The 14,774-nt window shown below is 32.2% G+C and overlaps 1 protein-coding gene across 1 annotated transcript; it reads left to right on the top strand.

Annotated features, from left to right (window-relative positions):
• Window positions 1-9,992: 9,992 nt before the first annotated feature.
• Window positions 9,993-14,593, top strand: LOC131641926 (uncharacterized). Its single transcript, XM_058912229.1, has 19 exons — window positions 9,993-10,244; window positions 10,429-10,508; window positions 10,672-10,758; window positions 10,892-10,942; window positions 11,138-11,255; window positions 11,388-11,444; window positions 11,627-11,691; window positions 11,786-11,869; window positions 12,053-12,103; window positions 12,204-12,266; window positions 12,353-12,399; window positions 12,524-12,593; window positions 12,678-12,740; window positions 12,955-13,044; window positions 13,148-13,414; window positions 13,507-13,592; window positions 13,703-13,832; window positions 13,922-14,015; window positions 14,107-14,593. Exons 1-19 carry the CDS (start codon window positions 10,127-10,129, stop codon window positions 14,292-14,294), a joined length of 1,809 nt encoding a protein of 602 aa, XP_058768212.1. The 5' UTR covers window positions 9,993-10,126; the 3' UTR covers window positions 14,295-14,593.
• Window positions 14,594-14,774: the final 181 nt, after the last annotated feature.

Below are 14,774 nucleotides of genomic sequence, written 5' to 3'. Positions count from 1 at the left end.
TGCTTTTGAATCAAACTTTTTAAGGTGCAATTTGGTTTTTAACACTTAACACGTACAACCAAATTTCTTAAATCTAGATTAAGACCCGCGCGAACGCAGTTGTAAATTAGTTTATTCATTTTCTATTGAATTTTAAATATGTTAAGAATTTATTTTGACAAAAATTGATTAATAAATTTATATTATAATAATTTATTATGAATTAATCACACATATAAAGTTACATTTTATTTGAAAGAAAAATACATACTGGAAATTGAGAGTGACATCTGGAACTTAGTTTTGCAAATTTAAACTACTATAGAGTAGTTTTTCATTCATATGTCTTTTTTGTATTTATTTTTTATTTATGATTTAAATCTTTCATTTTAAATTGCTAATGATGTGTATTTATTTTTAGTATTAAATAAAATTTGATGTTTATTGTGTCTATTTTGTCAAACTATTGTTATATGATGAATAAAAGGTTGCAAATGTTAGTTACTATATTAGTCTAATTTATTTTTTAATTAATTATTTTATTTTTTAATAATAGAATTTGAAATAATTGTCTAATTTTATCGTTGACATTTATTGAAATATGACTGTTTTTCTTTTAGACATTATTATCTCTAGTTTTATTATACTCCGCATTGTCAAAAAAAAATTTAAAAAAAAGTAAACTATAATTCATTTTGGGAAAACTCTATATCCTTGTATTTAAGAATAAAAAATCTTGTTGTTTGTTTTTAGTTTATTTGTTTGATACAATATGAATAATATAGTAGTAAAACATAAATGCACAATAAAAGATAGTTGCATATTTTATTATATTTTAAGATCAATTGAGAGTGGATTATTTTTAAAAATTGTGCAAGAACTACTTTGAGATTAAAGAAATTTATTTCGAAGTGTTATTTTTAGTGCTATAATTTTAAGAAAACAAAAAGTATTTTATAGTGTTTGGATTCACACATATCCATTTTAATTTTGAAATACATAGTTGAAGTAATTATTGTCTTGTTATACCATTTAGTTCAAAATATTCTCTTTTTTTTTTGCTGGGGAAGGTTCGAACTCGTGACCTCCTATAGAGAATAGATATTGTATTTAACTTTTTGAATAATAAAAATGAGTTGCGGGAGGTGCCATATAGGACTATGGGGTGATGTGGCACAAATGTAGTTGAAGTGTCAGCGATAGGATGTGCGCTTCTGATTTAATATATTATAAATAGATATAAAAATACTTGGATAATTATACATTATTATTTTAATAGAAAATAAGTGACATAATGAAAGGAATTTGTTACCAATTATTCAAAATACTATAAACTTTTTCTTCTGATCTATTTTCCATCCAATGTTGTCTTCATTATCATCTTATGAGTTGCTAAGTTGTACACTAGATGATGTTGATGCCATTAGAGAAAATTTTGCATGTTCCTCTTCTTCATCAAAGGATTTATCGTGTTCATCACATTTGCACATGTTTTTTCCTCTTGATCAATTCTTCTTGGATCTATCTTTCTCTAACTTGAAAAATTCATTTATGAAATATCTAAGTTCTGCGCATTAATGAAAAATGACCTTCTTGTCATATTCCTTCTTGTCTTTTGGGTCTTCTGAATGCTTGAAGTCTCTATTAGGAAATTTCTTATTCTTTATGGCACACAAATATTATACTTTCTTGGAGAAAAGGGAAAACTCATAATCTTTTGTTCCTTCTTCAAGATCTTCACGTTCTAATTCTTCATCTAGTATAGACTTGATCTACTTGCACTAAGATTTAAAGGAAAATGATACTAGCTTTCTCTAAGGTTTGTATTCATCAAGATCTATCCCATGACTCCAAAGGGAGATGATAATAAGATATTTAAGAGGTAGGACATTCATATCCTCTGTTTCTTCAATATCAGTCATCTTTGGTCTCCATTTTTTGCCAGATTTCTAAGGATTTTCTTGACATGATCAACACTAATATAACTTTCGTTCACCACTTTGAGTATGTTAGGAGAGAATATGGACACAAAAGAGGTCTAGAATTTGGGGGGGGGGGGGGGTGAAAAGACATATCCCAAAAAGACAACTTAAAAAACATTTTAGGTCCCATAAATGAAATTAGAGATTTTAAAATACACGGAAGAAAAACATAACACTAAGAAAGCTTGGAAGCATATAAATGAATTAATCTAACAGAATCATTACAAGACATCACTAAAGGCACGATGCTTTCAAATGCAAGTCAATTACTCCCTCTGGTCCTTTTTATAAGAGACACTTCACCTTTCTAGATTCATTGAATAATTAATGAATTTGATCTATAATACTGACTAGGTACATTAATTATTTAATGAATCTAGAAATATGAAATGTCTCTTATAAAAAGGACCGGAGGTAGTACAAGATAACCATAATCGATTTAAACAAAGCGGTTTAAAAACATTTCATGTAGAGATTCAATCAAGACATAATTAATTTTTTTATGCATCGTAAACCTAAGCTTACACATTAAAATGCTATAAGCAGGATATAATCTAAATAACATACACATGATATAATAATGAACTAATGCAATAGCTACAATAATGAATGCAGAAATCAAAGAAGATAAGGGAAGAAATAAAAGATACATAGAGATATATAGTGGTTCGGTGTTCGTCCTTGCTTTGATTTCTCCACTCTTCAATGGTGTTAAATGAGGAACCTTGTTTTGTAGGTAATAGAATTTTTTTTTTGATGACGACAATTTTGAATAGCTGTAAAAGATTATAAAGATAAACATCAACATGATGACAACTACGAAGAACGGTAAAAGATCAGAAAGATAAACATCAACATGATAACAACTATGAAGAACATAATAAGATATTCATCATGATAAAGATGCAACATGATGTTAACTGTAAAATATAAAAAAAGATAACACTCAGCATAGTAAAGATGCAATTGTGAAAGTCAACCAATGCACTTAAGCGGTTAAAGATGCAAGTCATGTGTTTGATAAAGGATTGATAAAGTTTTCAGATAAAGCTTCAGACATTAACAAAGGTTGTTCAGACAAAAGCCAACAAACATATTATATCAAAATCTTTAGGAGATCTGAAGCAAAGTGTCAACACAATGAATACACCACACACATGCTAAGGGAAGTTATTCCAATTTAGAAAGTGAGTGAAACTTTTGTAAAAGCAAAAGTCTTTCTTTATAGAAGTAGATGGCTATAAGCGTACAAACACTAAAAAAAAAATTATAAAAAGTTTTGAAAAGAATAAACCTTAAGAAGTATATATAGAAGTTGCATAGAAAGAGACGAGAGCATTCAAAAAGCCAAAAAACAACAATTTATTATTTTCCCCAATTTTCTGTTTTTCCTATTTTGGATCATTTTTGCATTACGGTTTATTTTTAGTATTTAAACACTTTTGGGACTTGATCATCAGGGCCACCTTTTGTTGTAATAAAATTTGAGACTTTCTCTTTCTTGTTGATCCCAAAGTTTTATCTAACATGTTTGCCACTTGCGAACTTGTATTTTCATTCTAAACTTAGCACTTGCTAATCTTTATTGATCCGACTACATCAGAAAGACTGCAATGAATCTACTTAAAATATTTCTAATCATGTAAACAATGTTAAAAGATAAAAATGTTATCTTATATTGTAATCATCAAAACCAAATTAAAGAACATTATCTTCAAACCATTATTGGTTCAACAATAGTTGCTCCAAATGCTAAATTATGAGGTTTAGGTTGGTAGAGGATATGCAAATTCTTATGTTATCTAATACTATGTTTAAGTTCTCATTAGCACCCGTCTTGGCCTCGAAAATAGGAGGAGACGGGTCTAAGTTGTCTTGTTAAGAAGTTAAGAAAACAGTCTCTAAATCCATGTTATCGTTATGTTTTTTATCGTAGTAGTTTTAGAGATTGGGTGATTAAGCTTACTACTCACTACTCACGAAATTTTATGTGGACAACAACCTGTTTATTTAGGTTCAAATCAACATAAACCTTATCATATTTTTCAAATGAAGACTCTAGAGTTTTGACATCACTTTAATTATTTTTTCAATGGTTGAAGAAAGAGCAACGAGTACACTCTCATCGTAATATTTCATACTTATGTTAGGAATTCACATTCAACCCATTGACACTATCAATGGTGCAACTTTCTAGGTCAAATTTAGAATCTAGTTACGCACTATGAGATAGTGATCAAATATCACCCACAACCTACCTTTTGTCATTTTTTCTTTGTCTTCAATCATATCAAGCTTAACCATGTAAAATCCATGCCATATGTCCCCAAATCCATATTTCCCACAAGTTTCCATCCAACCTTAACTCAATCTCGTATGATAAAAAACTAGTAAATTTCCTCAATAATTTGACAATCATTGCATCAATCCAAGACTTTCTTAATCCCCACTTGATCCTTAATCAAGTTGTGTGGTTCACTATCTTTAATTTCAATGCAATTTTTTAAAAATCAATTAGATCAATAAATTCCTTTTAAAACAAGTACTTGATATGGAGAGATTATATCTCTAAGCGACATCTTTTGATTGTTAGAGCCACCACCCCCACCACCATCAACTAGTTTTCAATAGGGGCGACAAATAGAATCAGCCTATTGGGCATGTCCGTTTTACCCACACTTTTTCACAGACGGGTCAAAGTTTTGCCCCTAGACCTTCTAATATTTTCACTTTGTCCTGCCTCATTTTTCTACTAGCTTTTGCGGACGCAGACATTAACATAACTAGCGTGATACCCGTGCGTCTGCACGGGTACCCGTTGTGACCGTGTTATTTTGTTCAATATAGATATTATGTCAGAGGTAAATGTTTTAAAAACAAATGTGTAAAATATAGAAGAAATTTCTTTTTAATAGGTTAGACTAAAGTTTGGGATATTTTGATTAATAAACATCATTTACGCATTAATATTTAATATTCCGATCGGTAACTTCATGTTCCCGTTAATATTCAATATTTTGATCAGTAATTCATGTTCTCGTTAATATTGAATATTTTATTCATTAACTTCATGTTCCCGTTAATATTCAATATTTTGATTAGTAAGGTCATGTTCCCGTTAATATTCATTATTTTGAACAGTAACTTCGTGTTCCCGTTAATATTTATTATTTTTATTGATAACTACGTGCTCCCGTTAATATACAATATTTTAATCAATAACTCCGCGTTTCCAGTAATGTTCAATATTTTGATAAATAAACTTCATTCACCCGTTAATATTGAATATTTTGACCAGTAACTTTATGTTCTCGTCAATATTAAATATTTTGATCAGTAACTTCATGTTCTCGTTGATATTCAATATTTTGTTTAGTAACTTCATGTTCGTACCACATGTGTGTACTATATCAGTACCCGTGTTTTAACAAAATAAGAAATTAGGATTTGAATGAACAATATATTTTTCCCGTCTATAAGATAATAAATAATTTTTTAATAAGTCAATTGATGAAAATTTTATTATTCAAAGAATGATGATTTTTATTTATAATATATGTTTCTGATAGTAAATAAAATATAAAATATTATTTTTGTTTTATCTATTTATTTATTAGTAAATTGAAATGGATTTTCATGATGAAATGTTCATGCAAGGCATCAACACCCTTAAGAGAAAGGTAAATATGCTAAACCAAAAACCTCTCACATTGTATTTTTAGCACATTAAATACTTGATGAACTTATAGCTCTCACTTTCTGCTACAACTTTTTTTATTATATTTTATCCATTCAGGAAGTGGAATTGATCCAAGAAAATCAAAGATTGAAGCATGTGGTAAGCTTTTTCAAACTCTTGTATATATTTAATGGATAATTCGCAGCAGCATAGTAATATAATGTGGATAATGTGGATTTCAGCATGACAATAAGCTTTCACAACCAGCATCGCCTTTGTTTCCTCGAAGGTGGCCATGGATGTTGATTATGTACCACCATCTTCATTCTTCTACAGAAAATCAATCCAATTTTTATCTCAACATTCAATCAAAATCATGACAATAATTTATTATCAGAATGAATGAAAAATTCAATTCAATTCATCTTATTAAACTTTGATGTCGTGGGTTTGTATACATAGTGCACATAGAAAGTAGATAGCACTAATTCAATTCAAATTAAGGACACAACACAATGATAATATTGCAAAGAATAGGAAATTCAAACGGTGTTCTCAATCAGTTGCGGCCTTAAACAAAAAGCCATTATAGAAGTCGGAAGAAGTAATTAAAAAGGCAGTACTATGTTTTTACAAACGGCATCAAATTCAAAACCGAGCTTCTCACAATTCTCTTTGGTCTTGTATCGCCAAAACTTAAACAAAAAAGCCATTATAAAAGATATGTTGCAGGTACCACTTGGTATAATTTCAATGATATAAATTCAATGTGTCTCATGTTTCATCCAATATTTATTTTCAAGTACTTATCCCCACAAAGGAAACTACATTCATCCAATATTTATTTTTGCAAAATCCATCATTTTTATGTCTTAACAGTGTGTTTAGTAAACATCCTAAAGCAGGGTGATCAAATATTTGTTTAAGTGCTAATTGATGCAACTAATTACTTCATGCAGTAAGGTTACTTTCATCCATTCAAAACCAAGTTTAAAATGTGAATTATTCAATTTTATGAGATGAAATATAGTCCAAATACTATGACTTTCTAGAAATAAAAAAGGACTGTCATAAATAGTTTGAAATGATGACCATCCCAGAGGCGTATTATCGCATACCTTTGAGAAGTTCACATCAAAAGCAGCCATAATAGTTATTGTGGAACAGCAATAGGGATTGCAATATCCATGAGAGCTGAGATAGATGTTGATGCTGCAGCTGCTTTGCTTTTCCGTATACTATGACAACCAGCATTGATTTTTCCTGAATAGCATACCCGAGGTCGAGACCTGAAAACATAATCAAAGCGGGATGGATCAACTTCTTTATGTAGCTGATGCAGCTTCTACTCAGATGCATCACCGAAAGACCGAGAGAAGTGAGGCTGGCATTGTAGCCTGCAATGGAAAAGTATTAACAAAGTAAACTGCATGTAAATGTGCTCTTTAGAATTACGCGATAGGATATCGTAAATTGACTAATAAGTAATATCTCCTTGAATGTTATCGAGAGAAAGACCCGCGTGGTTAACGTGGGAAATCATTGATGAGGAAAAATAAAAGGAGCCTCGACAGAGAGAGTGCGGTGGTGGTGTATCAGAATATTCTCCAAGTCTGGAAGCTGCAGACTATTCAGCCTCCTTTCTTAGAGGACTTGCTGCAACTCAGCATGGTCCTCCATTTTCCTTCTTTATAAGATGTCATGCGGATTATATAACATTTTCGCTCCTCCGTAAAATATGTTCGGTCAGACGGTACATGAGATGAGATGAGACTCTAATGCAAGTTTCTTGCATGGATGTGAGCACTTATATATAAAGAAATTGTAAGAAGTGCACGACATGTCAAAAATCCAAGTAGAAATCCTATACTCACCTAATAGTTGGCACACTGACCAACTCTCCATCTTTCTCTAGAAGTACATTATAGAAACCCCGGAAATTCATTCGATTAAGTTCTGACCTGAAAAATTCACATGTATAGACATCATCAGATACATGACAAGGAGCAAAACAATAATTAACATAATTTAGAGACATATACCATGGCCAAGGACAACAAAAATCCGTCAGTAAATGGTATAAATTTATAAAGGCCAAAATCCTCCACATCTGTTGATTATTTTTAAATACAAGTTTCCTATAAGAACTGTGATAATTTAAATGACACTCTCCTATCACAACTATGAAGTTTTTCCAATTGAACATCTTAGCAAAGGTGAGAATAGCAGATGTAGTATCGAAAGACTGCAATTAATAAATATATTACTATGAATAGTAGGTTTCTATCAATATCAATAACACAAATATAAAAATGTATTCTAATTAAACACCGTGAACATATTTTCATGGATAAGAATCACTGACCATCGGCTGAATATAACATCTTCCACCATATCTCTGCCAGAGGAGGGTTCCTTTAGGGGCTCAAAACATTCATGCATCACAGAAAGAGCAACATTGAGTTTGATGTAACTTTCTGCCAATAATCCACTTTTAGTACTATCAATATCACAACTCTCAGAGTCAATACACTTCACCCCTACCAATCCAAAATATTGCTTGCATTTGTAGTATATTGGAACAGCCTTCGTGACTTGATCATAAACCTTCATAGCTTGCTTTGCTAGTTCATAATCCTCCTCCAGTTTAGCATAATGCAGATAGAGAGGCTTCACTTGATCAATCGGAGCCTGTTTAGTCAAGCATGACAGAAAAAACAGATTAGAAAGCTATGTTGTTGAGAAAAATAAAATGGTGGGAAGAAATAGAAAGGAAGTAACTCACCTGATCGGATCAGATTAAAAGAGATGAAGAATACCAATTCAACTTTGCATTTTCATTTATACTACTATAACAACAATATAATAGTGTATATAAAAACATTAATCCAGTCCTTTGAAAGTGCAAAGCTGAGAAAGAGGAAATCCAGATTACAATAATTATACATCCTTTGAACTATATTGACCCGTTGGAAACAGTAAGCAAAAATAAATAGATTATTTCGAAACAGAATGAACCAAAGAAGAGAGACCTTACCAGAGCATACAGGCAGTGTAATCTAGTAGAATGAATACCATAATTAGACAGGTTTATTAAAATCTTGTCATCTGCTGTAGCATTTGAGTATTACACTGATGAAATCAAAATAGACAAAAAAAACTATTTTCACGACCCAACAAACCATAAACAGAAACACAGCATGCGAATAACAAAGTAAATTACCGCTATGTCGACTAACATCATCTCAAAATGCTACTTGTTGTAAGATTTGAGGGTTGGGATATGAAGAGGAATACGTGAAACATGTTATAAATACACTGGTATGATACTACAGAAAAGTGTAGCTAACCAATACTATAAATAACAAAATCATGTAGGAGTTACAAACTCTTCATTACATAACCATAACCGATGCTGAAGCTGGATGGAAAGAAGCATATAAAGTCCTCGTTAAGTTCTGCTTGTAACACATAATTATGGAGCATAGAAGATGCATGGACAGAACTACCTTAATGCCAATTATGTAAGACATCAATAGTGGAATATGGAACAACATACCTTCATAAATCATCAAAAGTACACATGGCGCATCAAGAAGAAACAATTCCTACTCTCAAATTAAGCCACTTGGCAGCACCACATAGAAAGTTCAAAAAGATAGAACTTTCTTATATTATAGATTTTTTTATAATTTTTAGACTAAAAAGATACACTGTCCATGGACCCGTTCCGTTCCGTGCCACTGTAATTATTTTTGCATGGCGTAACAATATTTTAAGCTTGCGTCCTCCACAATAACCTCTTCCTCCACCCTATTTTTATGGATTTTTGTAAGAAGGATTTAAATAGAAGGAACATGCTCGTTTGCACCCTTAATTTTCAATGGTTCTTCTCCCACATTTCATATTTTTACTTTCCTCAAATAGCATAAAGAACATCCTATAACAAAGATTTAATCCTCGTAGAGAGAGGGACTTTATTTCCATGCTCACATTAATAATTTCTTTACAATGAATAAAACTAGAATAACCTCTAATTACACTAAGACTATATAAAAATATAAACCAAGGGTGAGGGAGTACCATAACATGTTATGCATTAAATACTAAGTACTGTATTTTTCAACGGAGGTTATTTTACAGTCAACAAAATTCGCTAACATTACACAGGGGTGAATTAATAATTTCATAATTCATATTAACTAAAACTCATATATTAAATTTATTTAATTTTTGTTAATATTTTAAAAGTTAACCCGTCAATCTCTCTCTCTTTCTCTCTCTCCTAGTTGGATCCATTGTGGACTTACAAACCAGAATGGTGTGTATATATACCACTACCTAATGTCATCTCCTTCTTCAAACTAGTACTAACTATTCTTCATTTCTCCTTCAACAACACTCTAAAGTTATTTTTAAGAAACACTTTTTAGTGTCATAAAACAACAACAACAAAACAAAGACATTGAACAAGAAAAAAAAAAACATGAAGTATGTTCTTGTAACTGGAGGAGTTGTCAGTGGACTTGGTAAAGGTGTTACAGCAAGTAGTATTGGTTTACTTCTCAAAGCTTGTGGACTTCGTGTCACTGCTATCAAAATCGGTATCTTTTCTTTCTTCCTCCAAATTTCACCACCACCACCTTTTTGCTATACATGCATATTTTACCTAAATAGCCCCTACCCTTTATTTGTTTTTCTACAAAGCTTCAACCTTTGAAGTCTTTTACCTGTTTCTAATTCAAATTCTTTGATGGGTTGTCTTACATTTTTGTTGTCCTTTTTCAGATCCTTACTTGAACACAGATGCTGGAACAATGTCACCTATTGAACATGGAGAAGTTTATGTCTTGGATGATGGTGGTGAGGTACAGACAAACATATATATAGAAATAATAAATAACAAAACCAACAAAAAATGGTGTCAACTTTATGAGTTTTTTTTTCTTTCTGAGTAATGAACTGTTGAAAAGCAGTGTCTTGTAAGAAGAAAAAAAATGGAGAATCTTGACCCTTTTGTGTTTTTGAAAGGTGGACCTGGATCTTGGAAACTATGAGCGCTTTATGGATGTTAAGTTGACCCGTGATAATAACATAACTACAGGAAAGATTTACCAGGCAAGTTTTCATGGAATTATGGTCCTTTTTTTTTTCTCACCTGTGACAGATTCTCAAGATCATTGTTAGAAATTTACAACAAACTCCTTCATCTGTGAAAAATTCTAACCTGAATGTTTTCATGGTTTTACAGTCTGTCATTGATAAGGAGAGAAGAGGAGACTATTTAGGAAAAACTGTACAGGTACAACTGCCTAATCAATTAAGTCATTAAGTGCATGTTTGGATCAGTAGCAAATTTGATTAACATTTTGTTCAAGCTTTAGTCAAAATTACTGTGGTAATTTTGCCAAATTCACTGTTTATCAAGTTTGTTATGATTAACTAAGATCTTGATGATGTTTGGTTCTGATAGTATTGGTGCTATTTTCTCTTTTAGGTTGTCCCTCATATAACTGATGCTATTCAAGATTGGATAGAAAGAGTGGCCCACATACCAGTGGATGGAAAAGAAGGTCCAGCTGATGTATGTGTCATAGAATTGGGTGGAACCATAGGTACATACACTCTTGTAAACATTCTACACTCTTCTTCATGGTTACAAATACAATTAGATTGTTTGTTTCTATTGTTTAATATAAATAAATTCATAACAATAACAATAACAACACCCCTTGATCTGGTTGCAGGTGATATTGAGTCCATGCCTTTTATTCAAGCATTAGGACATTTTTCATATAGAGTAGGTGAGAATACTTGATTTTTCGATAAAATTTTTGTTGCGATTGCGGTTTCGGTTAGACTGCGAACCTTTATATTGCGGTAAAATTCTGTTGTGGAAACCTCTAAAATGGTTAAATTATGGTTGCAATTGCGGTTGGAGAGCTTATATGTCTATTTTAATAGTTGTTACATGATATATATGCAGGTGCTAGCAACTTTTGCTTGGTTCATGTGAGCCTTGTTCCTGTTTTGAATGTTGTTGGTGAACAAGTAATGTCTTGCAACTCTAAATGGCCTTTGAGATCTATGAAGAGAATTGCTTTACTTTCGTCTAACGTAGAAAATAACCTTTTGTTGTGTTTAGAAAACAAAACCAACTCAACATAGTGTGAGAGGACTTAGAAGCCAAGGGCTGACTCCACAAATCTTGGCATGCCGCAGCACAATGGTTATTTATTCTTTCTCTTTGCCTCCTCCCATGAACAAATATGCACAAAACAACACAAAAACGTGTAGGCGAACACTAACACCGCGCTAGTACAATTATTCACTGAAATTATTACTGGTGTCTGCATGTCCATGTTACAGTAACTTCTTAATTTAGGATTCTAAAACTCAATTTTTTTCTCAGGCACTAGATGAGAATGCTAAGACGAAACTCTCTCAATTTTGTCTACTTCCGGTATGTTTTTGTAAACGATAAATATATTTTGATGTATATGATTTCAAATGATTTCTGATTAGACTTTTCTTTCTCTACTAATGTTGCATGATGTTTTCAGGGGGAAAATATAATTACTCTTTATGATGTTCCCAACATATGGCACATTCCTTTGCTTTTAAGAGTAAGTTTTCCTCCAAAACTGCTGAACTACAAGTCATATAATTTGTAGGTACCTTTTCTTACAAATTATCTTCCTCTGGTCTATAGGATCAGAAGGCTCATGACGCAATTTTTAAAGTGCTGAACCTTACCGGGTTAGTCTCACTTGCTCCCCCCAACTTTATTTGTTCTATTTCTCGGACTCGATGAATATCAACAATTTTTTTATCTCTTCGTATTTTTCTGAAAGGCTGAAGTGCTGGTTTTTTGTATATGCAGTATGACTCAAGAGCCTAATTTAGAGGAATGGACTTGTAGAGCTGAATCTTCAGATTTACTTCATGAACCGGTGAGTAGTCAAAAGTCAATCTTAATTATATTATTATCATTGATTATTGGAAAGAGTTATATTTTCATTTCTTGAAAATTGTAGGTTCGTATAGCGTTAGTCGGGAAATATACATGCCTTTCAGATTCCTATCTCTCAGTTCTAAAGGTGGAGTTAGCTTTAACTTTATTACTGCATTAATCTTAATATCTTATGTCTTTCTGATTTTTTTTAAAGCCTGAAAGACTTATTTTTGTCTTTTCTCTGGGCCTAACATCTTAAGATGCTTACTCGCAAATTTCGGTCTCCTTCATGAAGTACACATGCTTGTGTTTTTCTTTTTGTTATTTGCCTATGTTGATACATTTAATATTGATTTCAGGCCTTAATTCATGCTTCTGTTAGTTGCCACAAGAAACTTGTTGTGGACTGGATTTCAGCTGCCAACCTTGAAAACACGACTGCGAAAGAGGTTACATCAATTTTTGAATCATTATGTAACAAGAAAATTTTATTAATACTAATTATTCTTCATAATAGCAACTTATTTATGTTGTTATTTAATAATGTTGCAGAATCCTGATGTTTATAAGGCAGCATGGAAGTTATTAAAGGGTGCTGACGGTATTCTTGTTCCTGGAGGCTTCGGTGATAGAGGAGTGCAAGGAAAAATTATCGCAGCTAAATATGCTCGGGAAAACAAAATTCCATACCTTGGCATTTGCCTTGGAATGCAAGTTGCTGTCATAGAGTTTGCGCGATCCATGCTTGGTTTAAAAGATGCTAATAGTACTGAATTTGATCCAAATACCAAAAGTCCATGCGTCATATTTATGCCTGAGGTATCTTCATTGGTTTATTTCGTTCTAATTCTAGATGCATGAGTCGTTTATTTTTTCTATATTTGTGATTTGTTTGAACTGTTTTTGTGTAGGGATCAAAAACACATATGGGAGGCACCATGCGTCTTGGATCGAGGAGGACATATTTCCAGACCAAGTTATGCAAATCTGCAAAACTGTGAGTGTCATGTCATTACTTCATCGAATTTTTTCGAGGACACGTTTCTTTGTGCTTACGCCGATGACTGAAATTTATTAAGTTTCTAACGCATAGACCCTGCCTCTTAGGTATGGCTGCAAAAGCTTCATCGATGAGAGACATCGGCATAGATATGAGGTGAACCCTGATTTGGTAACTAGCCTTGAAAATTCCGGTCTTTCCTTTACCGGAAAGGATGAAACTGGTCAACGCATGGAGGTACTACAGATAATCTCATGTAACTTTTTGTATTAACATAAACATATATATGATGTGACGATAAAAATTTGTGATATTTCATGTTACAGATTGTTGAGATACCGAATCATCCTTATTTCATCGGCGTCCAATTCCATCCCGAGTTTAAATCAAGACCAGGGAAACCTTCTCCTGTGTTCTTAGGTATTTCTATGCTACATGTCTCTACATTTTGATTCCATGTTTGACTTAAGATTCTGAGATGCTAACTTCTGATGATGTCAAAACACAACAGGGTTTATAGCAGCAGCATGTGGACAACTTGAAGCTGTTTTACAACACTCTTCAAGGGGAGTAAGCAGTGATATCGCATCGGTCAAAACATATCAAAATGGATTGGCAACAAAACCACAAACTTTTAGGCCAGAATATATATATGGCAATGGCAATGGAAATGCCAATGGAAATGGATTTCATTACTAAATGGTTTTATAACTACTACTAGTGTTTACTTGATGTGTTAGAAAATTTAAGGTTAATTGGTAAAATATGGTGTTTGTTAAGAGAAGATGTTTGTACAGTAAAAAAAATTTGAAAGTTGGTAGGAATTAGAGTTAAGGATGATGATGATACAGAGAGAGATGAGCATTGATCCCGGTCTTTTTAATGGGGGCTAGCTCTTTTAACTAAGTTTTACAAGTGTTTCTGAGTTTGGAACTCTTCATGTTTGTAATGGATTCTTCATGTTTTAGTGCAATAGTACTACTGCCTTTGTTTTTTTTCTTTCAAAGATGTTATTGTTTCAATAGAGAATTTCTCTTCTAAGATATGTAATGTGTCACCTATTCAAAGGATATCTAATCAAGTTGTAATCCAAGAATACTACAACATAGAGTGAACACATGTTCATGAAATATTTCTTGAAATTTCTAAGATAACATTTAGCAGCAAAAAGAATAATAA

This window comes from Vicia villosa, linkage group LG1 (genome assembly GCF_029867415.1).
Source record: "Vicia villosa cultivar HV-30 ecotype Madison, WI linkage group LG1, Vvil1.0, whole genome shotgun sequence".
Taxonomy (NCBI): Eukaryota; Viridiplantae; Streptophyta; class Magnoliopsida; order Fabales; family Fabaceae; genus Vicia; species Vicia villosa.
Note: the sequence above shows the minus strand (reverse complement) of the source record. Positions and strands in the feature narration are given on the sequence as shown.